The 24,550-nt window shown below is 37.4% G+C and overlaps 2 protein-coding genes across 2 annotated transcripts; one reads left to right on the plus strand and one right to left on the minus strand.

Moving 5' to 3' along the window:
* Window positions 1–549: 549 nt before the first annotated feature.
* lhfpl4b (LHFPL tetraspan subfamily member 4b) lies at window positions 550–6,920 on the plus strand. Its single transcript, XM_067414394.1, has 6 exons — window positions 550–1,044; window positions 1,131–1,177; window positions 1,866–2,294; window positions 4,363–4,596; window positions 5,174–5,237; window positions 5,354–6,920. The coding sequence occupies exons 3-5, from the start codon at window positions 1,877–1,879 to the stop codon at window positions 5,197–5,199; spliced, it is 678 nt and encodes a 225-aa protein (XP_067270495.1). The 5' UTR covers window positions 550–1,044; window positions 1,131–1,177; window positions 1,866–1,876; the 3' UTR covers window positions 5,200–5,237; window positions 5,354–6,920.
* Window positions 6,447–23,697, minus strand: pcsk1nl (proprotein convertase subtilisin/kexin type 1 inhibitor, like). The gene is made up of 3 exons (XM_067414393.1): window positions 23,539–23,697; window positions 11,098–11,627; window positions 6,447–8,945 (listed from the first exon to the last, which is right to left on the minus strand). The coding sequence occupies exons 1-3, from the start codon at window positions 23,614–23,616 to the stop codon at window positions 8,552–8,554; spliced, it is 1,002 nt and encodes a 333-aa protein (XP_067270494.1). The 5' UTR covers window positions 23,617–23,697; the 3' UTR covers window positions 6,447–8,551.
* Window positions 23,698–24,550: the final 853 nt, after the last annotated feature.

Here is a 24,550-nt window from a genome sequence, read left to right on the forward strand (position 1 = left end):
ATATATATATATATATATATATATATATATATATATATATATATATATATATATATATATATATATATATATATATATGTATATATACAGCTCTGAAAAAAAAAGAGAACTTAAATCAATGTTAACTGGTCTCTTATTTTTTTCCATATATATATATAACAATGTTGCAAAAGCTTTTTATTTTAAAACTGTCCTTTTTAACTTCCCATTCATTAAGGAATCCTATTTTTATTTAATTTTTTATAATAATTAATGTTTCTTGAGTGGCATATTAGAATGATTTCTGAAGGATCATGTGACACTGAAGACTGGAGATATTGATGCGGAAAATTCAGCTTTGACCACAGGAATAAATTACATTTTACAATACATTTATAATATATATAATATTTAGATTTTGAGGTGAAATATTTTAATGATATTCACCGAAAGTGTATTATTTCTTTTAGTTAAAGTTGATTAATGGATATCTTTATTTTGGAATATTTAATGTGATTTTAATGTGAAGTTCTTTTGCTCGCATTCATGATTATGTCCTCAGAGAGATGCTGTCAGTGAACCTGTTAAATGATTCACAGATGAGCTTCTTCCTTTGACCATTCAAACATTTATTTCTCTGCTGCTGTCTTTCTGTCATTTATCTTGGGCTCATCTGAACTGCATCACTTCTGCATCATGTATTATTCTCTCGCTTCCTCTTTCATCTCTGCATGTAATGTAATGCTTTTAGGATTGACAAGCTGTTACTATTTTCCCCCTACAAGGATCGACAGATAATTTCATTTTATCATTGTGCATCATTGCATCGCATTGCCTTTGCTTTTGTTCGTTCGTGCGTGTGTGTGTGTGTGTGTGTACACACGCTGAGACCCTCCTCCCAATCAGAATGGCCCTGCGCTCCCCCTCCCCTCCCCTCTCCCACTCTCCTCTCCCTCCATATGTGCGAGGAGGATGGTTGCAGCCAGCGTGGGCCTGTTTTTAATGTCGCACATCCTGTCGTGATCCCACCGGGAGCAAGAGGAGGAGAAGAATCCCCCCATTCAGGTCAATTTCTCTCTTTCGCTCAATCCCACGCTTTTACGTGATGCTGCTCTCCAGTAATTACATTTTAATGTGATTTTGTCACGCAGTTCCCTGTTTTGGGAGGAAAAGACCTGGAAACAACCAGAGCAGAAAGGTGAATCATCCATCCTTCATCCATCTATTTGACATTGTTTACTATGTTGAGAACAGGCTTTGTGTTCATTTTCCTGTAGGCATTCGCTTTCTTAGCTGTTCATCTGTGCATCATGTCCTTTGTTATAATTTGGTCATGCTTTGTGATATTTTAGGGGTAAAATGGCTGTGGTATTTACATGTTTGTACTTATAGTACCATAGTATCACCATGTTTTATGGACATTCTTAATTGTAACAGCATTCTTTAAAGTGTAATGTAAATCAATAACACAAAAAAGAACAACATGGTAACACTTTGGAACAATAAGGTTCCATTTGTTAACATTATAGTAAACTGCATTAGTTATCATAAACCAACAGGTCTTAAAGCATTTATTAATCTGAGTTAATGTCAATTTTAACATTTACTAATGCATTATTAAAGGTTATGATTAGATGTAGGTTCAGGGTTAGTACCTAAATATTACACAGTTATTGCAATTACTAATATAGGTACATACTATGCACATGGGTAACATAACTGTAAATTAAAGTGCTAGCATCCCTTTAATATGGTTTGTTATGGATATTAAGAAAAAATGAGTTTAGAATGGTTGTATGATAATAATAATATGTATAATAAACACTGTATAATATTGTGGTTATTAAGTTTTGTATTAAACAGAACATAATTTATTGTTGCCGCAGTTGTGTCCAGCATGCAGCATCACTCGTCTGAGGTGGCCCGTCTGTATCAGACCGAGTTCATCCGGAGCGCCCGTGCGGTGGGCGTGCTGTGGGCCATCTGCACCCTTTGCTTCGCTGTTATCGAGGTGGTCATTCTCGTCCAGCCGTCATGGGTCGGCACTCGAGAGCTGCACTACCGCGGAGGGGGACCGGCCCCTCCGACCGGGACACTGGGGCTCTTTGAGGTCTGCATGGAGACAGATTGGCCCGTCCCAGAATGCCGGGGGTCTCTTCACACCCTGACTCCGCTCCCTGCCTTCCAGTCTCCCGCTGTGCTGGTGTGCATGTCTCTCACCATGGTTTGGGCCAGCGTGGGTTGCCTGTGTCTGTTCAGGTTCTGCAACGCAGCAACGGTCTATAAGATATGCGCTTGGCTGCAGCTCACAGCAGGTGAGACGGTTCATCAGTGTAAGGCAGGAAAAACAATAATATTGTGAGATTTTTAAAAGTTTGCTATTTTTCAGCATCTTACTCTAGTCTTCAGAGTCACATGATCCTTCAGAAATCATTCTGATATGATGATTTGCTGCTCAAGAAACAGCATTTTTGTGCTGCTTAATATTTTTGTGGAAATATATTATACATTATTAAATTATATTTAGATAAACATTACATTTTATAAAACATTTATATGAAATGACAATCTTCTGTAACATTATAAATGTCTGTCACTCAGAAGTATTAAATCTTATTGACCCTAATATGCATCTAATTTAAGTCAAATAATTTTTAGTAGGGCTGCCTGATTAATGCAAATATCACAATCAGGATTATTTTGGTCAATATTGCAGGTCAGTTTTATTAGTTACAATAATTGTTTTACCTCGATTATCTTGTTTTCATAATAATTGGACACCAAAACTGAAGTTGAAATATAATTAATTGCACAGCCCTATGTTTTAGGACCATTAAGTTGTTTTGCATTGTGACATTTTTCATGACAATTAAGCAATTAATTTTCCCTCAGGTATTCATTACTGTAATGCAATCAGACAGTTCCATCTTGTATATTTTCATACTCATTATTCTCAATTTAATGTCAAAATACAAATTTGTGCTTAATTCTCATTCAAATATAATGCCACAATTCCCCCTAACAAATCTGAATGGTTTCACAAGAAGGCAGCTACATATCTATAAATCATTATATACATATCACTATACACATACATAGATAAAACAAAGACATACAAAATATGGTGTACACACACACACACACACACACACACACATGTTGGTCTATGTGGTTTACAGGGACTCTCCATAGGCGTAATGGTTTTTATACTGTACAAACCGTATTTTCTATCCCCCTACACTGCCCCTGCCCCTAAACCTACCCATCACAGGAAACATTCTGCATTTTTTCTTTCTCAAAAAAACATAATTTAGTATGATTTTAAGGCCATTTGAATTATGGGGACATTTGATATGTCCTCATAAACCACATTTATAGTGTAATACCAGTGTAATACCCATGTAGTTATACAAATTTGTGTCCTCATAAACCACATAAACAGGCTCACACACACACACACACACACACACACACAGTCAAACCAAAAATTGTTCAGACAGTACATTTATGTAAGTGAGGATAACTGTGGTATATTATACCCAACAATTCTTCATACGGTGAGCTACCATTAAAATTTATACAAATTTGACACTGAGCATGCTTTGATGAAGTGTTTTTTTATTAAATTGCTAATGCAGCCTTTTACACAGACTGAACAAAATGAAGCATTGCTTGCTCATTGGTTGACCTAGATTAATATGATCTAATTGTGTACTTACAAATTTAACAGCTGACAGCTGATCGGTTGACTAATCAGCTACACACCTTTCTATCAAAATTATCTGACATTATCAAGATGAATTAATTCTGACGGTTTAACTATGAGTTTTTTTTTCACATTTTATAAACTAAGGCAAATAAACTGTGATAATGTGAGAAAATGTTAAAGGTGTCTGAATACATTTTTGGTTTGACTGTGTGTATGTATATGTAGCTTGTAAATGTTCTTCTAAAGAGCTCATACTTTCTTAAAATCCTTTTTTTAGAGCAGTTGTTTTTGTCTGAAAGTTCCACTTATAATGTTATTCAGGGTTTTTGGGCCAAAAACATCATAATTCAGTTTGTCATGATCCTCTTTATGACCCTAAGAGTTATTGTACCTTTAAGATTTCTGGAGGACGTAAATGATCTCATTTATGATTGGCTAACCTTTTTGCGTGCTAAATAAGGCTCTGGGGTCACAGGCTATGAGTTTGCTGTCGAGTCCTATATAGTTTGCTCAGCCATCCTTCAATAACAACCTCTTTGCAAAAGCAACATTACACTGAGATCTCTCCACACTCTAATGTGGCCTTCTTGACCAGAAATCGGATCTAAATATGTTAAGCAGCGCATTATCGTTCTCTCTCTCGTGTTCCTAATGTAATCTGTTTCTGTCCCCAGGCTTCTGTTTGGCCCTGGCGTGTGTGTTGTTCCCAGACTCCTGGGCGTGCGCTGAGATGCGGGCGCTGTGCGGGGAGCGTGTGAGTAGTTTCTTCCCAGGGAACTGCTCCGTTCACTGGGCGTACATACTGGCCTTGCTGGGGGTCCTGGATGCCGGCATACTTTCCACACTGGCTTTCGTATTAGCGAATCGCCAAGATGCCCTGTTGCCAGAAAATGCTAAGGATGGTGATGGTAAACGCTTCACTTATTCTTCCTAACATCTCTAAATCTATTCATGCTTTACAGCCCATATGAAGAGACTTTAGTTAGCTTTTTAACTAAACCATATTTTTTTTCTCTCAAATAATACATTTGAACATACAAATATATATATTTTTTTATTTTGAAATTAAATGAAATATAAATATAAGATGAAGTTAAAGATAAGTTGAAGTGCTAAAATGACCAAAACTAAACTGAAATAAAATAAGAAAATAATCAAGATAAATATATTAAAATGAAACTATATAAAAATAAAAAACAATTATAATATAGACTATAAATTATACTAAAATAACACTGGTTTAATATTGACATTATACATTAACATATATTTATATAATATTTTAACATATACTCATATGAAATTTTTTTTTTTTAATACAGATATACGAAAAATGTACTATCCTTTTTGTGGTAATAAGGTGACATTGTGAGCTGTACTGCTTTCTTTCTTAGTTGACTAAATTCACGACATGTTAATTCTATTCATTATCATGTTATCATATAGATCCAGATGTTTCAGTTCTCTTTTGTCCTCTCTTCTCAGTGACTGGCTTGTTACTGGCAGCATGAAAGAGGCCTGAGCTGTTCTCAACAGTCAGAAACTGCTGGTAAGGCTGCAATCTAGTTTCTCCGGGCTTCGTTTATGTTTCTAATTAGCGCTAGCATTCAAGCATCCTCTCCTCTCTTCTGGATCTCACATCGCTGTTCTTTCTCACCCTCTCAGGTGGCCGTTTCATCACGTCGTCTGTGAACTTCACTCTCGACAAATAATGATGACATAAATCGTGTGAAGAGACGCTTCTCTCTTCCCCCTCAGCATGATGTCATCATCCTGTGAAGTCAGCTTACATAACCTGCCTGCTTAGAAACAGTCACCTGGCAACAGTACTGAGTCCTTTCTCCCCTGACGGAGGAACATTAGTCTGATCTTATAATGGTGGTTTATAATAGAGAAGAGGGACGGTTATTTTCTTTAGTGCGTTTCTGTTTGAGTTATAGTCCAGGTCTCTGTGACCTTGTGCGGTACACAAACAGATCAAATGATGCTTGATGTTTGGTTCAGTGTTCTTATGCATGTATTTAAGACAAGATGGGAGGATAGTCACAGTTTCAGTATTATAATTCTGTAAATCAATTTAATTGGTTTTATTGTTGACCTATTTATTTTCTTAATGCATGCTTCTGACCATCAGTCCACTTACTTTGTACTGTCCAGTCAAGAAATAATGGATGAAATCATGTCCCATCCCCAAAAATGTCCGATAGCCGTTTCACATGGAAATGTCACAATGTGATGTTTTATTAACAAATTTCGGGAGGACCACATTCAGATAATTTAACCTAATTAAACAATGGAGCACGTCAGATAATCAAACCTAAGTAAACAAGTGGAGCACGTTCAGATAATTAAATCTAATTAAACACGAGTGGAGCATATTAAGCTAATCAATCTAATCAACGATAAGAGGTGTATATATACAATAGATTTACCTTCTTTCGTTGACCATTTTTATTTTGGCATCCCTCCACCCCATACTCTGAATAGTCTGGGTTCGGGCTAAAAATGCGAGCCCGGAGCCCTCCCCTGGACAGGACACCAAATACGCATAATCTTTACTCTATTTAATTTGATGTAATTGTGAACTCGTGAAATGGTAGTATGGTAGTTTCATAAAATTGCATGTATTCAAAATCGTCTTCATCCATCGTTTACATACAAGTCCTTGTCTCGGTCATGACTTGTGCGTTTTTCTCGAGCCAATGCGTTAAATGTTAAATGTGATGTTATTTCTCAAAACAAAGTTCTAAACAAACTGTTGGTGTTCACATTCACTTTATTAGCACGTACAGTGATTTTTGGTGTTTGACAACTTGCAGTGCAGAGATATGTATTTTTGTACAAGATTTTATGACTGCACGAATATCGAAAAGCATTTATATACTCAGAGCCACGATTTCCTTCACAAATTCATAATAGTCAGATTACAAACCCAGAAGGCAGGAAGTTAGGACAGGGATTAGTTAGTACGTATCAGACAGAGTGTTTCAAAGCCAAGTCAAGGAGGACAAAAAACATTTCATCAAGCTGGGATAGGATGCAAATGACATTAAGATGGCACACCACTTTCACAGCCAATCAGAGAAAGAGAGGACAGGAAACTCACTGTTTGACATTTAGACCGGCCTAAACTCACCTAGTGCTGTATAAAGCGGTTGATCTGATGCGCTGTGCTGTGCTGTTTAAACCTGTACCAGACATCTTCTGCAATAAATATATTTTTCTCTCTCAATCATTTGTTTCAAGCAAAAACGTCATTTTTAACAGAACATACAGTAGATAGATTTAGGCATGTAAAACTCACAATTGCTCTGTTATTTGCTGTAAATGTAAATTAAATTAAATACATTTGTGAAGCAGTTTGTTCAGGTTATGTTGTGTAGATGCATTGCTGTTTAGATGGAAATGTCTTCATCCTCACACTTCTGTTCAAAAGTTTGGTGATCAAAAATACACTAAAATGGTAATTAATATTTTTAATATTATTACAATTTAAAATAACTTTTTTAGTTTTAATATGTTGTATTTTTACACAACATATTTCATGTGAAATATACCATAATATATTTTGACTATTTATTAATGTAGAATATGCAATTTGATAAAAAATACAGTAAAAATTGTAATGTTAAATATTATTACAATTTAAAATATTTTTTGTGTTAATGTTGTATTTTTACACATTATATATTTCATGTGAAATATACAACATAATATATTTTTGATAGATATTTATTCATGTGAAATAGCAGTTATTTGATTAAAAATACAGTAAAAACTAATGGTATATATTATTACAATTTAAAATAATTTTGTTTTTATACATTGTATTTTTTACACATTAAATACACAAAACATAACATATTTTTGATATATTTAATAATGTGGATATGGTATGTTTCATGTGATTCTTAAGATATAATATGCTGATTTGGTGCTAATATGCTGAAGACAGTGTTGATGAATAGAAAAATCCTAAGAACAGCATTTATTTGAAATAGAAATCTTTTGTAACATTATAAATGTCTTTACTGTTTCTTTTGATCAGTTTAAAGCATTCTTGATGAATACAGTTTTGCATTTCTTAACTAAAACATAAATAACTAAACCCCAAACTTTTGAATGGTAGTGTATGTAAATTCAATTCCACAATGTTTAAGTTGTGTTTTATCAATGGCCTACTCTAGAAAGCTGTTTTATAGGCTAATTTATGTTCATTATCACAGGAAATATTCAATACAGCAACCTGGAAATGACTATTTTCCATATAGAGCTGCAGTTCAGTTAAAAAGCAGAAATGCTGGATCACAATGTGAGCTCTGTTACAATCTGAAATGAGGCAAAGAGGCTCTCCACACCCACTGACAGCTGTAGTAAAGCTCTGATTTATGAGGATATATGGAGCATGACAGGAGCAGAACCAGCAAACGCTCCTTTAATCGGTGGAGAAGCTCAGGGATTCTGGGCTTCAGCAGAAACTCACATGAGAAACGTCACCTAAACGCTCTTGCATGACCCCGGTCAAGCCGTGGTTTTGTTTTTAAGAACCGAGTGAGATACCAGCAGCCTTATCTGTCAAGAAGGTGTTAAAATGCCTGTACAATATGGCAAGAAGAAAAACAAAAAGCATATTCCATAAGCTGTTATGTGTGTGGAATTTATTATAGTATAACATCGAAACAGTAGCATCATATCAGAGTACCTTGGCAAGCAGGCCTGATTAGATTAGACTTAGGCAGATGACAATGAATGCTGGCATATCTGTAAGCAAGTGAAACTCTCGCCCTCTCTGTCAGTCTAGATTTCCTTCTAATTCCCCTCCCCACTTTTCCCTTGTTTTCCTCTGGCTTTCACATGCACTCTTTAGGCTGGCAGGTACTGCAGGATGTGCTGTGCGATCAGGGCGGGGTCATAGGTCAGGGCTCTGCGCTTGCGGCTGGTTTTTTTGGGGGGCGGCAGGTCAGTGTCTATGCGCTTCATTCTCTGCAGGCCGGCGTGTGGCGTTCTGTTACTTTGCCCTGCGATGAGGTCGTCGTCGATGTCGTCCTCGAGTCTTTTCACCCTCAGCAGCGACGCCTCCACCTGGGGGGAGGGGGCAGGGGCGGAGTCTAGAGAGCGGCGGGAGCGTTTTAGGGCGGGGCCTCCGGATCGCTCCATGCTGGCCATGGCGCTCAGGTCCCGTTTAGCACGCTGGTTTGAGGGGCCTCCCTGATTGCCACCTGATGCCAAGCCGGAGAGGATCTTCTCAACAAGGTACCTTTATAACGCAAAGACAGAGATACTGTTGTATGTTTGCGTAACGTTTCAACATATTACGTTTTTTGGCCAAAATCATATGCGCATGCTCTTCCAAAACCTGTCTGTCTGTCTGTGTCTATTCTTTCTTTCTATCTATCTATCTATCTATCTATCTATCTATCTATCTATCTATCTATCTATCTATCTATCTATCTATCTATCTATCTATCTATCTATCTATCTATCTATCTATCTATCTATCTGTCTGTCTGTCTGTCTGTCTGTCTGTGTCTGTCTGTCTGTCTGTCTGTCTGTCTGTCTGTCTCTCTGTCTGTCTGTCTGTCTGTCTGTCTGTCTGTCTGTCTTTCTGTCTGTCTTGCGTTGTGCTTGAACACATGGCTCTGTCTTGGTTTGTGTTTACCATGTGCTCCCATGTTCTTGCCTTCTTGTTTCCAGTTACCAGCCCCTCTTGTTTAGTCTCATTTGTCTGAGTGTGTTCACCTGTTCCTAATGTGTTTTTGCTTCCTTTATAATGTGTGCTCTCTCCCTCATGTTTTGCCAGTTTTATAATCTTTGTGCTGTTACACTTTGTTTGGTAGTAGTAGTTTATCTAGTTACTGCCAAGCATTTGTTTCTGCTATCTGCTTTTTCTTGTGTTTATTGGGTCGTCTGATTGTAACACTACAAAAAATGCTTTTCTTACTTAGTATTTTTGTCTTGTTTCTAGTAAAAATATCAAAATTATTGTCTTGTTTTGGGAAGAAATAACTCAAACTTAAGTAAGAAAAATTATCTTGTTTTCTGTTTGAATTAAGATTATTTTGCTTACCTCATTGGCAGATTATTTTGCTTATTTTAATCAAAAACTCTCTTAATTTTGAGTTATTTTCTTCCCCAAACAAGACAATTACCTTAGCTTGTCTAGTAAATACTTCTTGTTTTAAGAATTTTTTGATGTTTGGACTAGAAACAAGACAAAAATACTAAATAAGAAAAGCATTTTTTGCAGTGTACAGTCCTGTCCTGCAAGCTGAGCATCTCTGGTTGCTTCCTTTCTCTCACAAGCACAAGTGCTATGCATGATCGTGCCCTGTGAGTCTTTCCACGTGTGCTGTGTGATCCTAGCCTAGAAATCTAGATGCACTCTAGCGGCAGCAAATCTAATCTGCCGCGAGTTTCGTCTAGCAACTCTCAATACACTTCTGAGCTGTAAAAACCTAACTCTGGTCAGGCCAATCACATCGTGTATAGAGTCGGTGGGTGGGGCTTAACATAATAGGCTTGTTCGAGATCCCTTGGTGCTGCGCAGACTGATCAGCATATGACATCAAAGTACCGCGAGAACGATTGTAGCAAACTACTCCTTATGCTTTTGAATCTCTCTCGCGGTACTTCGATGTCATACACCGTTTGGTCTCTCTGCGCAGCGCCAAGGGATCTCGAACAAGCCTATCGATGGCCGAGTTGCGCTTGCGTCAGCGTGCGACTAGTAAACATAGAAGCTGGCGAACGGCGGTCTTACGAATCAGCTTTGACCGTGACTCTGGAAGACTTGGAGTTAAGCTTTTCTCTGAGAAAAGAACAAAGAACGGAACTGAAATCATTCTTAAAAAGGGAAGATGTGTTCGGAGTTTTGCCGACCGATACGGCAAAAGTTTAATCTATCAACAAGCTCCGCTTCACCTTCGTTGCTCTGGTTGGTTGTAGCACTATCCTATCACGTGCAGAGGGATTTTAAAAGACGACCGTTTATCCCGCCCCTTGGATTGAGCTGTCAATGGTGAGTTTCCAGACCAAACATCTTGATGTGGCTCTGGCTTGTCAGGCTAGTGTGATCCTGTCTGACTCTTACTGCATTCATCAGCCTGGTGCTTCACTTCTACCACAGCACACCAGCCTGTTCACACACTGGGCTGGTCTCGGTGGCCATTCCCTCTGCTTGCCTGTCATCGTGCCTTGTCCCTGCCTATCATTTGGACTGTTATCACATCCTCTCCCTCATCTTCTTGACGTGTCTGCTGTTTTGTCAATAAACCCTTTATCACTCTTTCTACATTTGAGTCCTCTCTCAGAGATTTGTTTCAGCTTTATTTTAATTAACAAAAATGTTTTTAATAGTTAACCCTGACTCTGAGGCACTGGTTTGGTTTTGATCAGCATGTTTCTGTTACCTGAGCATCTCTTGGTCTTTGTCCTGCTCCATCTCTGGAATCCTGTTGGCTGTCGGAGCGAGTCCAGCCTGCCTCAGTCTCTCCTGCTTGTAGCGGTTGAGTAGAGCCTGAGTAAGCTGAGGATCCAGAAGGCCCTGGGGCTTCGCCATGCTCACAGCCTGCTCGGTCTCATCATAGTCCGATGGGTACGGTCCTTGGAAATCCCCCTCGTCCTCCTCATCTTCCTCTGGTTTGCCCTGTCCGTTATTCTGTGCTTCGTTAAGGAGACGCAGCATTGATGCCAGATAAGCTGCTTCCTGCTCCCGCCTCTGATCGTTCTCCACCAGTCGCTGGAGGGCCTGTCCTAGACCTTGAGCTCTCAAGACCTCTGGCTGGTAGTACAGATCATTGCTCCGACTCTTGAAGTCAGCGAGGGGATAAGACATCATCTGGGCCTCGTAGGGCACTGAATCCCGCAGGTCTCTTCTGAGACGCACTCCACCTGCCTGGCTGTCAAAGCTGCGACCGCCGCCACGCATGGCAGAGAGAGGCTGAGAAAAAGAGGAAGAGAAATCCAACAGATGATTGGTGAAAGATGTTTCCTGTTTCCATGTTAAAGCAATATAAACAACTTTATTTACATCCATGGAACTCCTTTGTAAAGCTACATTATATTACACACTTGTGTTTTATTGGGACTTTCCATAAATATAATCACCACTTACTCACCCTGACCACTTGCAGATCCCACAGACTGTAGATGCTTTTAAATGTGGTCTTAACCCACCTTTTTAGCAGAGCTTTTGGTTGATTTGTTACTTAATTATTTTTGTTTCAGTTTTCATTTTTTGATTGTTTTACATTTTAGATTTTGTGTAATATAAAGTGCATTTCAAAATAAAATGTATTATTATTATTCTAATGGTTTTTATTCAGTATTCCAACTGTATATTTTATTCTCCTACACTAAACATATACCTTAAAAAATGAAGAAAACTCACTTAGGCCGCATTTACACTGCAGGTCTTAGTGCCCTGTTCTGATTAGTTGACTATATTCTTTTTTTAACAATAAGCATACATCTTCTTCTAAAAGTGAATTATATATCCGATATCTTCATTTATGGATGGAATTTATTTCCGTACCAACTTTAAAGGTCAGTAAAACATGGGGTTAAGCCTTTGTCCTCCATTGCACCATTAAAAAGAGTAATGTGATCACGTTGGTGTACACCTGACCTGCAATGTACGTCAATGACGTACGACTCGCATTGACGGGAATATACGATCCATACATACGCTCACATGGCGGATGCCAATTTCTACATATGAACGAGGCCTGAAACCGAAACTGTTCACACGTCCGTGGGTATCACAGATGTTGTGAGCACATATCCACATATCTGATCATAAAATTGGAATTTGGTCACTTGAACCATGTAATGTAATGTGGCCTTAGTATGATTCATAAGCTATTTTCCCCATGGGGACCAAAAAATGCCCCCAGAAGGTCAAGGAAATTGCCGTCTTTGTACCCATAACTTGGGGTTTACCAATTAATAATAATAATAATAATAATAATAATAATAATAATAATAATAATAATAATAATAATAATAAATAAAATCTGTATTACGTATTTGTAGGCTGTTTTCCTCATTAGGTTATCCCTCATTATTTCCAAAATTTTATTTCCAAATTAATGCCTTTATTTTTTCCAAAAACCCACACAAGGTCAAATATTTCAGTTATTGTCATCATTTTGGAGACATTTTGTCCCCACAATAATAATAATAATAATAGATTTTATTTATAAAGCACTTTTCATTCCAAAGAATCTCAAAGTGCAACAATGGAAAAGGAAAAATAACATAGAATAATACAAACAATAAACACATAAAAGCTTTTCTGAACAGAAAACAGAGCTGATGTGGAAATCTCTATAAGCTCCACAGTACACTGTGGTCCACTCCATGTTTTACATTTCTCATTTCAATGTACACGCGCACACACACACACACACACACACACACACACACACATGTCGTGTTTCCATGTTTTATGGGGACTTTCCATAGGCGTAATGGATTTCATACTGTACAAACTGTACATCCTATCCCCCTACACTGCCCCTGCCCCTAAACCTACCCATCACAGGAACATTCTGCATTTTTACTTTCTCAAAAAAACTCCTTCTGTGTGATTTATAAGATGTTTTCCTCATGGGGACCTAAAAATGTCCCCACAAGGACAAGGATTTCGGATATTGCCATCTTTGTGGGGACATTTTGTAACGTACAAAATGTGTTTTGATAACGTACCAGCCCCACCCCACACCACACACACACACACACACACCCACACACGAATTTTAGAGGAGGCTGACAGAAAAAAAAACACTTCTACTTACTAAACGGGCAAAATGAAGATTCAAATGACGTAGCGTCAATGGCTGTCCATTCAAGCCAATCAGCTTTCAGTATAACCTTTAGTTCTAATCACATTATGACATGGACAACAGGTAAAGAGAAGAAGTGCGTCAGAGACTTCATCCAAAAACCTAGGCAACTGATTTGTTTGCCTCGCAATGACTCTGCAGGCATTTTTTACGCACGAAGGTAAGTTACCTCACGAAACTGATTTCGGATAGTTTCGGACCGACTTCTGAGGCAGCGTAACAGTTTAATAATCTGCAGCAAAATAGCGCGAGCTTTGGTGGTAACTAAGCGAATATTTAATTACTACAGTAACCTTAGATATTTCTCGCTAGAAAGAAGTGGAAAACGTTGGTTAAAAACGTACATTTACACACAAAACTGACCAGCAACTGTGACATTTTAGACGCTATCTTTCTTTTTCTCAACTGTCACTGAATGGAAAGGCAGAATATCAAAGGCAGCGGTGGATGAATGGTCTCAGGCTGGACGTGATGCTAATATTGGATTCGGACGTGCCTTGATGCCTTCTTACCTTAAAATGTGTCCTCCGAAGGCAGTATTTTCCAGTTTTCGGATGCAGCAGAGACTATGAATTTCCTGTAATGATGGAGTGGAGGCTGCGCAACAGTAAGTAGATGGTAACTTAGATGGAATGGGGCTCTCCATTCATATATACGTTAAATGTTTAACTTATGTTCATAATTGTGATCTACTCTGTATGGCACTGCAAGATTAGTTCCGTTGACAGTTGATGTGTCTTTGGTGGACGAAGTTTTGTAGATTTGTGAAATTACATTATTTAAAAATGGTTAAAGATGCTGTAATCGATTTTAGTTTCTGCAAAACTTTTTATTATTATTATTATTGTTAGCAGGGCTTGACATTATACCGGCAAATTCAGGTGGATTTCAGCAGTGGCGCATTCTCAGAGTTTTTTTTTGTCTGCTGCTTATTGCTCTTAAACTGTCGAATACACACAAAATAATGTTAAAATCCCTGTCTTGGTGAGTATTCACATAAACACAGTCAGTTACTTCTTAATCCGCACCGGATCGTGGGCGGGGCGTCTGACGCAAGTGGGCGTGTCTCTACTTATAATTACTTTTGTTTTATACAAACTGTTCAATCAACTATCACAAACTATGCATCATTTGAAAGCTAAAACACTCAAGATTCATGTTCTGAACTCGTTTTTGCAATAAATACACCAGAGAGGAAAGGGTTAAATTAAATGCTAAAGCAGTGGCTATTTAAACATTAGCATAATGAACGCGGTACTCATCTTTCATCTCCTGACGTTCAGATCAGATCGGACGAATCCACGAAACAACAGCATACATGTCTGTGTAAGAGTCCACTCTTCAAAATGCATCCCACTTTTAATCCAAAACAACGAAAAAATAAGGGGAAAAAACTAAAAATCCTCCGTTGTTTGCATAAGCGTTTTGTGTTAAGAGTAATCAATCATGTCCATTTTCAATGAAATAGCGATTGTAAGCCTTATTTTGACAATCTCCCCTGTACTGTGGACTGTTCCGGTTATATTAAACCCTCCCAGGTCTCTCTCCTTCAATCAAAAGCTGACTAGGACACATAAATAGAAAGGGAGCGCGTCACTGGGTGATACATCTGTCAGTCAAACTCGCCGGTCCTTTGTTGGATAAGCCAGTCAATGCCTAGCCAATGCATAGCCAGCATAGATTTGATTGATGGATGTAGTAACGAATCAAAAGACAATATTTTGCGTAGTTTCTGTAAGAGATGTCGTAAGAAGCATTGGTGAATACCTCATGCTTACTTAGCTGTTAATTAGCGTCGTCTCCACAGTTTTCATTCATCGTATCCAGCGCCTGCCAGTGTAAGCACACATACTTACACACAACGCGCAGACTAAATAAGAGACTGTTTTTATCAACTAAATGAGTTTTTTTACACTTGTAAATTCTGTAAATAGTTGTTTTAGTTATCAGGGACTGCAAATGCATTATAATTAGCAGTTTATTGCAGATTTATTTGAATAAAAACTACTCTTTACTATTACACAAATGTTCTAATATAATTGGACTTTATTGAAAGGACGCCCCATTCTTTTTTGACATAAAAGCTTACAGAAGCTACATTTTTGAGAGAATCGTCCTCAAATTTTAATCAAAGCATGATCAGACATTCAGTTTTATATTTAGGTTATTTTCAGGGCATAAAAATTAAAATCTAATATTTTTTTCCATAAGGGAATAATAAAAAAATAAAAACGTGAGTCACTTACATGCATATTTCCCCTTGTTTTAATCTGTCCCTATACTATTTGAGTTATTATGACTTTTGGGTAACATAATTTAAAGTGTCTAGTTTAAAATAAGACCACATTTATGGATATAGACCATAGGGTTTAAGAGCTGCAGACATTTTTATTTGGGGTATGTCATTTTTTTATTTATTTCTCAGCACAGGGCGAGGGTTAAGAGGTTAAAGGAAGTGTACGATTGTGGCCAACACTGGTACTGCAATCCCTATCCCCTCTCCCCCTCCCCCTGACTCGAGGTTGCCAGATTGGCTGCAGGATCCAGCAGGAACGTTTGTAGATCTGCAGCTGTGGTAACTAGAGCAGAGCTGGCAACCCGGATGCAGAAACACTACTAGGGGTGGGCGATATCTCGATATTTAAAATATATCGAGATATTTTTTCAGCTCGATATGGATTTGGACATATCGTATATATCGATATATTGTTTATATTTAATTCTGATTCCGCCACTTTGCTTGTTTGCCTTCTCTGTGTTGTGCTCGCGGAGCCTCGCGCGCCTCCCGCCTCTTGCTTTGTTCCCCCTCCCCTCGCGTGTTGTCTCATTGAACACGGCTGCTTCCACAACCAGGTGAGGATTAGTTATCATGTTGACAAGCGCGCACGTTGTTCAGGACTCAGTTTAGAGACCATGTTTTCCTTCTAACACAACTGCTTGATAAAATTCATAAAGAAATATTAATGTTCATCATAGTTCAAATCGCACGTTTCACCCACAGTCAGGTGATTGACACTACTGGTGCGAGACGCGGTCGCAATCATGCCAGTTTATGATCTATGTCTAACTGATCGCATAGTTTTCGGTTAAAATGTCAAAATGGTCGCATATCATTTGAAAACATTTAAAAAGTATTGCAATATCATTACTATTATTATTTTGTCAGCTTTATCACGGGATTATGATGAATAGGTCTATTCACGTTTTAACCAAGAGGGAAAAACGCGACATCCCGGGTGTCCTGAGACACGCGGTGCTCTTCTGTAAGTTGTACTGTATCATATTATCATATAGCCTACCTTCTGACATTCATATTTCGTTCTGTAACTGGAAAAAAAGTGAAATTCAGCTCATGTGTAGCCTACATGATCTGCATGATGAGTTTGAATTTTGTCAAACTCATGACAAACATCACTGTTTGAATTTTGATACAAATTTAACAGGAAATGGTGTTATGACAAAATCTGTTTATTTATATCTCAGTCATGCCCCCATCTTTCTGCAAAATGCTTACTGTTTACTTTAACTGTAAAAAAGGGAGTATTTGATTCATCTTTTGAAAGCATGAAATAAATGAAAAGAAGGCAATATTATTTATTTTCTTTTACAGTTAAATTATTATTATTTATGTAATCAGGGAGTTTTTTTTTTAAATGTCGCAAAAGCACTTGACTACCTCTTTGTACTTCAATTAAAAAAAAAAAAGTTTTTGTGGTATTTGGCATATTTGTTTTTGCTGTAGTTTTTAGGGGGTTATTTTTCCTGTAAAGATATCGAGATATATATCGTATATCGAGATATAGCAAAATATATCGAGATATATTTTTTTGCTCCATATCGCCCAGCCCTAAACACTACTGACTTTGTGATTGGTAGATAGGTGGAGGGTGGAGCTTTAGGCCAAAACACAACATGTCAACATCAACATCAGTTGAGGGCTGCAACAACAACTTTTAAATGACAAATTTCCTGGCCGGACTACTGTTGTCAGTGATATAAGTATTTGAAATTAACATGATTTCTTAACGTCTAGTGACATATTAGGGCCATTTTATAATTTTTCATTTCTTATTTCATTTCTTAATTTCTCTCATTTCATTTCTTACATACAGTTGTATCAGGTCTTAAAAAGACAGCAGCCTAATATACCTGCTGCCAAATTATGAGATATTACAAATATCAGGGATGTGATTTTTCCGGATTAATCCGGAATTCCGGATTTTCCGACCTGAAAATGTGACCTACGTAAATCATGCAGATCTGTAAAAAAAAAAAAATTGGCGGGGGGGGGGGATTGGTGGGTTGACCGTCATCTCACAGCCGTCACCATGGTAACCCGGGTCGAAACCACGATCGCGGGATGGGCAACAAGGACTGTATCGTGACAAGAACATCACCGGATCGGATGATCTGGGTATACTATTGCTTGTGTCTATATATAACCTATAAGTTACTAATTTGACTTAGTTGTCGATTGATTAGATGATCGATTTTGATTGATTTTCCACTATGGCAGGATGTTTAAGCTGCATTTAACATTAACTTGACAGCTAACATTACTTGTATTTGCTAGCACTAGCTATATATGCAAACAGCGCGCTTTTCGGCGCCCCCCGCTTTTTTCACGTCAGTTTGGGTAACAAAGTCATCTGAAGCCATTCCATAGCTTAACCCTTAAATGCATGACTGTTTCGCCAAACATTCTTACATATTGGGCACCCGGTTCTATATTTAACATGGATAACGTTAGACCTCTACCTGTCGCGATAATACAACTCCTGATGTTAGAGTAACAGCTACAGAAGAATATAATAAAACGTATTTCGTTACCTTTTGGAGCTTGGAAGGGTTCAGTTTGAGCAGATGTTTAATACCATCATCATATTTCCTCGTCAGAGATCGTTTACCAGTATATTCAGCTTCTGCCTCATATTCGCGATCTCACGCATATTCTCCAACTCATTTTCAACATCTTCAAAATCAATATTTTGCTCACTGACAGCTTCTTGACCACATCCATCATCAAGAGACAGTGACACTAACATGATTGTGTTCAGTACTTGCTCTCTGCAGTAAATCACTGAGTCATTTCAAGTTTTGCAGATTATAATTATTATTGTTTCGTTTTCTGTCAGAGGTAACTATGAGTGAAACGTCACTTCATCATTGTGTATCAGACATCGCCACCTTGTGGAATAAATGTGAATTGCACCCCCATTTCGTCATTATCGATTAATTTATCATGCCAGGCGCAAATTCCAAAAGAAACGTGTAGAGGCTCTAAAAAAAGCTTTCTACAAAGGCTAAAGAGTCATAGAAAAATTGAGGCCTTCTTTTGACATGAAAATGTGCATGTTGCACATTTAGCTATTAAAATTGGGTAAAAATGCATCCACCAAATAATTAGTTATTTTTCATACTGTACAAAAAAGTTATTACAATAAAATGTATTTTTTTGTTCAAATAAGTTGTTATGGGTCCTGCTTTACTGTCCGTATTGATCCGCCACCAGTTTGTTCGGCGCGGCGGGGTAGGGGTTGGTCTATATTATAAAATATGGTATATTTTCCTGCTTTTTTGTCCTTAGCCAATCACATGCCTGAAATATCTAAATGGTAGCTTTTCCCCATGGTAGATGTCAAAATTGTGACCAGTGAAAACTTTGGAGAACCACTAGCCAAAGTGCAGTGTGCATTATGAGGATCTATTGACAGAAATGCAATAATATACATAACTATGTGTGGTGTGACAGGCAGCGGGGCGAGGGACCGCGAGAGCGGGCCGGTGATTAATGTTGACAAGTGCCAGCTGCGTGGCACACCGGTCTCGTCTCGCAGCCTGTCACACCACACTATGTTTTCAGTGGAATATAAAGACTTTGCATAATGAACTGTTATATCTTTATTACCTTAGAATGAGCCATTTTTATCTACACTAGCGCTAAACAGACAAACTTCTCTACAGAGCACTAGCTACTCTCTGTTGTCTCATAAGATGACATCTTTGTCCTGTGTCAGCCACCGTAGCTTCTCCATGTGCTTCGAAAGGGACGGGTGAGCAGTGGACAGTTGCAATTTGCAACCTCACCACTAGATGCCGGTAAAATGTACATAGTGCACCTTTAAAGTCGAGCACTGATTGTTAGTAACTAATGACTGAAATCGCTTGCATCATCTTTAACAATAATGATAGAATGGGGCTCTCCATTCATATAGTAATAGTGTAAATGTTTATAATAGTTTGTTTATGAAATTTGTAAATTTGTGATGCATATTTGTCTGGGTATGAAATTGAGTTAATTACACATGGTTATAGATGCTCTAGGCAATTTTATTTTGATTATTTTAAAAGGTTTTAGTGGAAAAAGACTGAAATCATCAATAACAAGTTTTAATAAATGCTGTTTAATTTTCTATTGTTAATAATTGAATGCAATTTATCAATGAAATTTAATCTTATTCACAAAAGGTATCAAGCCAAGGAATTAAGGTTTATGAAAAGTAGGAAAAGCCTTTATTAAAGGCTTAATAAAGTAAAATAAAAGCTTTTTTATACTTTTCATAAACCTGAGTGCCTTGGCTTGATATCTTTTGTGAGTCGTATTGTCCCTACCCAAAGAGCACCAGGACACAGATTTTACACCCCTTGCAGCACGTTTTGCATTCCTTGTTTTATGAAATTTAATCTTAATATTTAGCAATTAATATATTCAGTGGACAAATTTAATATTGAATGGCAGTAGGCAGTTTGGCTGATTTGTAGATTCTGAAGTACACAGAAACACACACCTCCCACTTCAATATGACACTTTACACACACAAATCATTCATGCATTTGACACAGTTCGCCACATTTCATTCAGGGGAAGCATTAGTAAGCACGTTTTCTTCCCCTCTTATCTGTTCTCATCCTCACACCTCCTCTCCATGAGTCATTCAATTACACTTGCACACTATTGAGAGGAAAAGAAAGATGCTTTTCAGGAAGCTGAAATCACTGTAGTGTGCATAGCCAGCACATTCTGACAGTGAGTAACCCACTCCTCTTCAGCGTATAGTAGTTCTGTCACTGGCTCTGATGATCAATGTCCACCATTACTGATAGGAGACCTGCGTTCAGCAGTGATTTATTGTCTAGAGAGCCTCGAATCTGTTTCTCATAGCCACTGAACAGGCCAGCTCAAGCCTGAGGTTGTAAACCGGGTGCTGAGTCATAACATTGTCTACACACCCTCTGTGTGCAACGTAATTATTTTAAATGACAAAGTGAGTGCTGAGAGACAACTAGCAGTGGTGCTCAAAAACGACCCTCTGTGCAAGATTTGTGTTATTGTACATGCATCGTCAGAATAAGAAATGAAACTCTTTCTGTGTTGAGCCAGTTCTTCGGTTTGAGCTTTGCGCGGTATGGTATTTCAGGGCTGTTATGATTCATAATAAATGAGGCAGATTGTGTCATATGAAACTAAAGGAACAGGATCGCTCTGGGCACTGATGTGCGAGTTAATTTGATGACTCACTCTGGCGCATTATGACGTCTTTCGTCCCAGACGTATAATCTCGTGTGACGTATGTACTCTCTGTGTGTGTGTGTATATGTTTGTGTGGGTGGTGGGAAGATCTTGTTGTTCATGTCATGAGTTCAAGTGGTGTTGATGTCCTCCGGTTCCTTACCATCTGCTCTACTCCGCATTAATGCGCCAATGGAAAGATTTCTAACATGAACAACTCTCTGCAAAGTTACAAACACCCTCTCTCCTGCAGATGCCAGCCAAAGTGCGTCATGTTTACAGTTGTGTGTCATTGTAAAACATGCTAGAGATTAGGGCTGTGCAATTTATCGAAATTATCGAAATATCGCAAATGTACATATCGCAATGGCTCGCAATACCTGAATGATTTTAATAGGCAACTTTAACATTATGAAAAGTGTAAGTTTTAGGTCACACGTTGGGCAGAGAATAGACTGGGCAAATTACTGTTACTTATGTGACTTGCTTGACGTCAAAAAGAGTTATTAAACACAATAATTTGCGAAAAACAATAATTCGCAGTCTCGCGTTGTCTGACACACACACCGAAACGTGAACAATTTGTGACACAATTTTTTTCTACAATACAGCTGGTCACTTTTAGAAGTTGTAGCAATGCTTCCTTTTCCCAGAAAGAATGTGAAACGCAAATGGGTTTCATTCTCAATTTTTAAATAATTTTTTTTATATAATTTAAATGGATTTTACACACTAATTGCAATATCGTATCGCAAATCGAATAGCGCATTATTTAACAAGATATCGCATTTTTCTTCAATATCGCACAGCCCTACTAGAGATTAATAATGATAATGTTGTAACACAGAATGTTTACGTTAAAACATTTTACAGTACGGTAACTGTTTAAGTGTAAACCAATCAGTTTTGTTATTAACTAAAACTATACAAATTAGTTTTCAGTAATTGAAATAAAATAAATATTATAATTATAAATGTAAAAATACTATTGTTATTATTATTATTATTATACTATATAGTATAAATACTATTATTGCATCTAACACAAGTTTGTAATTATATGTTTGTGTTTGTGTATATACACACATTATATATTTACAAACCTTTATGTTAGATGTGATTAATTATGATAAATTGATTTGACCGCACTAATTAATACTAATAATAATTACTAAAACTAAAGCTGTGATAAAAATAAAATTATGCTAAAATATAAATATAAAAAAAATTAAAATCACCTAAATTAGAAATGTTGCCTTGGAATCTGACTGAAATAAATACTAATATTAATACTGAAAGCAATTACTAAAACTGAAATAAAAATAAAACAAAGCTAAATAGAAACAGAAACTAATAAAAATAACAAAAGCACATAATGAAATGACTATATGGATGGATGGACATGATAAAACGGAGTGTGCCGCTCTCTGAAAGCTGTTGCCATGGCAGCGTTCCTCCTCCGCTTGGAGTGAAAGACTGGCTGTTTGTTCTGCTAATGAGATTGTGCTTCCTCTCCTATTGATTTGATCCTGTGTTGTCCTTCAGATACGGCCCATAATCCTTCACACGTTCCCAAAACCTCTGTGGCTTTCACAATCAGCTCTGTATCAGTGACGACCGCTGTCCGTGGTGCTGAAAACCTGAGCGCACACGCTAATGACTGCAACAGATGGCCAAAACAAACTCGACTAGTTACTTTACTTCACGACGGCGCTCCACAGATCTCTCCAATGCTTCAGTGCTGCTGCTGAACTGTCATTTGAAGGATAAATACATTACAGGGGTCTAGAGACCACAGGCCCTATTGTTGCAAATAAGACTTGTAATGCTAGCACTTGAATTTAATAGAATATTAAATTTTTCAAATCTTAAAACAGATTTACTTTTAGTTCATGACATAATATAGTACAGTCCTGCTTTAATCAGAAACAGATCAGAACAACAAATGATGTCTCTGATCTTAAAATAACACAGAGCCCAGTAATTAAACAATGCACGTTATGGTTAATGTGAGCTCGTGTTGTTTGCAAGAGCTTCCATTTCTGGACTGTTGGCTTTCCGAGAAATTTCCAGAATTAAATCAGGATTCGATTCGCCAGCCCTGTTATATGTGCTCTGTTGTTGCCAGGCAATGATGATTTGTACGCCCTATTTCACGCCATCTGGCTCGAGTGATCTCGATCAGTTCAGCAGAAATTAACACGCAGCCAAGAGTAACGTATAAAAAAACACCTAAAGAATACACGGCGTACTTTCTCATATTCACAATGATCCATGTGCATGATTGATATGCAAATATTCGAAATGAAATAGGAATGTCCCCTTAAACAGAATGAAATCAGCATTTAATTACCAGCAAATGCAAACCCTTATTCTAACTGCATGAGGCAAAAGGGGAAAAAACATGCTAAAATGTATAGCTATAGAGAAATCAGAGTGAATTTAGCATCTCGCCAAACCTGCATGATGAGGGTCTGATGTAGTGCTTGGTTTACCTTTGCCTCTGGTGTGAGGATCTGGAACAGCGTCAGAGAGAGGAAAAGCAGAGCAGAGCTGGTCAGAAGGCCCGACATCCTGGAAGAGAGAATGTAGCTGCCTCTGTAGTGAAGAGATACGCTGCCACTGAACACCAGCGCAGAGATGGACAGATACAGACAGAGAAAAACAGAGGGAGGGAGGGAGGGAGGGATCCGACTAGGAGGAGGAGGAGGAGCTTCACTGTTACTCTCAATAGAGACGCTGTGCTTGTTACATATGGAGAAAGATTTCTAGTTTAGTAATGTAAAGAAATAGGTAATAATGTCTGTCTATACAAAATACTAATTCACAATTTTGGAATTTAGCAATATCTTTTGTATTTATTTATTATATTGTATTTTTTTATACAAAAAACGAAGATATTTTATAAAAAAAATTTTTTTTAATTTGTATTGTATACAATACAAATAAAAAATGCAACTGACAAGAAATTTATCAGACTGTAGTAGTAGCAGTAGAAGTTGTAATAATAATAATAATAATAATAATAATAATAATAAACAGATGTAGTAAAAACAAGTCAAATGTAAATATACAATGACACACAAAAGAACATAAAATATGAATTTGTGTAAAATGTCTTTATTAATTTTGCACACAGTTCTATCTAAATTGCTAGCAAATGAGGAAAAAACTAAATACAAAAATAATTTGCAATGCTGAATTTCAGGAGTACACCAGCATAGTAAGAAGCCAGTGAAAAGGTATATATTGTTTTTAATAAATTGCAGAAGAGGTGCCTTCTAAAGCAGTAAGGCACGACACAGAGCTGTTATAAAAGCACGGCTTCACTCGGCTTATTGCATATATTAAAGCCAAAAAATAAGTATCAAAGCAAATTTCATGATGTAAAATCAGAAAAAGCCTTCTGTCCGCTGGAAAAAATAGCTCCTGACCATGAACAGCAACAAAAGTTTCATTATTACACCATTAGATGCAGGCAATATTAGACTACGGATGTCAATTTAC

Source organism: Pseudorasbora parva, chromosome 13 (genome assembly GCF_024679245.1).
Source record: "Pseudorasbora parva isolate DD20220531a chromosome 13, ASM2467924v1, whole genome shotgun sequence".
NCBI lineage: Eukaryota > Metazoa > Chordata > Actinopteri > Cypriniformes > Gobionidae > Pseudorasbora > Pseudorasbora parva.

Coding starts and splice junctions, on each gene's coding strand:
- lhfpl4b (XM_067414394.1), top strand. CDS start 1,877: ATGCAGCATCACTCGTCTGAGGTGGCCCGTCTGTATCAGACCGAGTTC. Junction 2,295..4,362: donor TTGGCTGCAGCTCACAGCAG/GTGAGACGGTTC, acceptor TTCTGTCCCCAG/GCTTCTGTTTGGCCCTGGCG. Junction 4,597..5,173: donor AAATGCTAAGGATGGTGATG/GTAAACGCTTCA, acceptor CTCTCTTCTCAG/TGACTGGCTTGTTACTGGCA.
- pcsk1nl (XM_067414393.1), bottom strand. CDS start 23,616: ATGTCGGGCCTTCTGACCAGCTCTGCTCTGCTTTTCCTCTCTCTGACG. Junction 11,628..23,538: donor TCCTCACACCAGAGGCAAAG/GTAAACCAAGCA, acceptor TCTTTTTCTCAG/CCTCTCTCTGCCATGCGTGG. Junction 8,946..11,097: donor AAAGACCAAGAGATGCTCAG/GTAACAGAAACA, acceptor TGCGTTATAAAG/GTACCTTGTTGAGAAGATCC.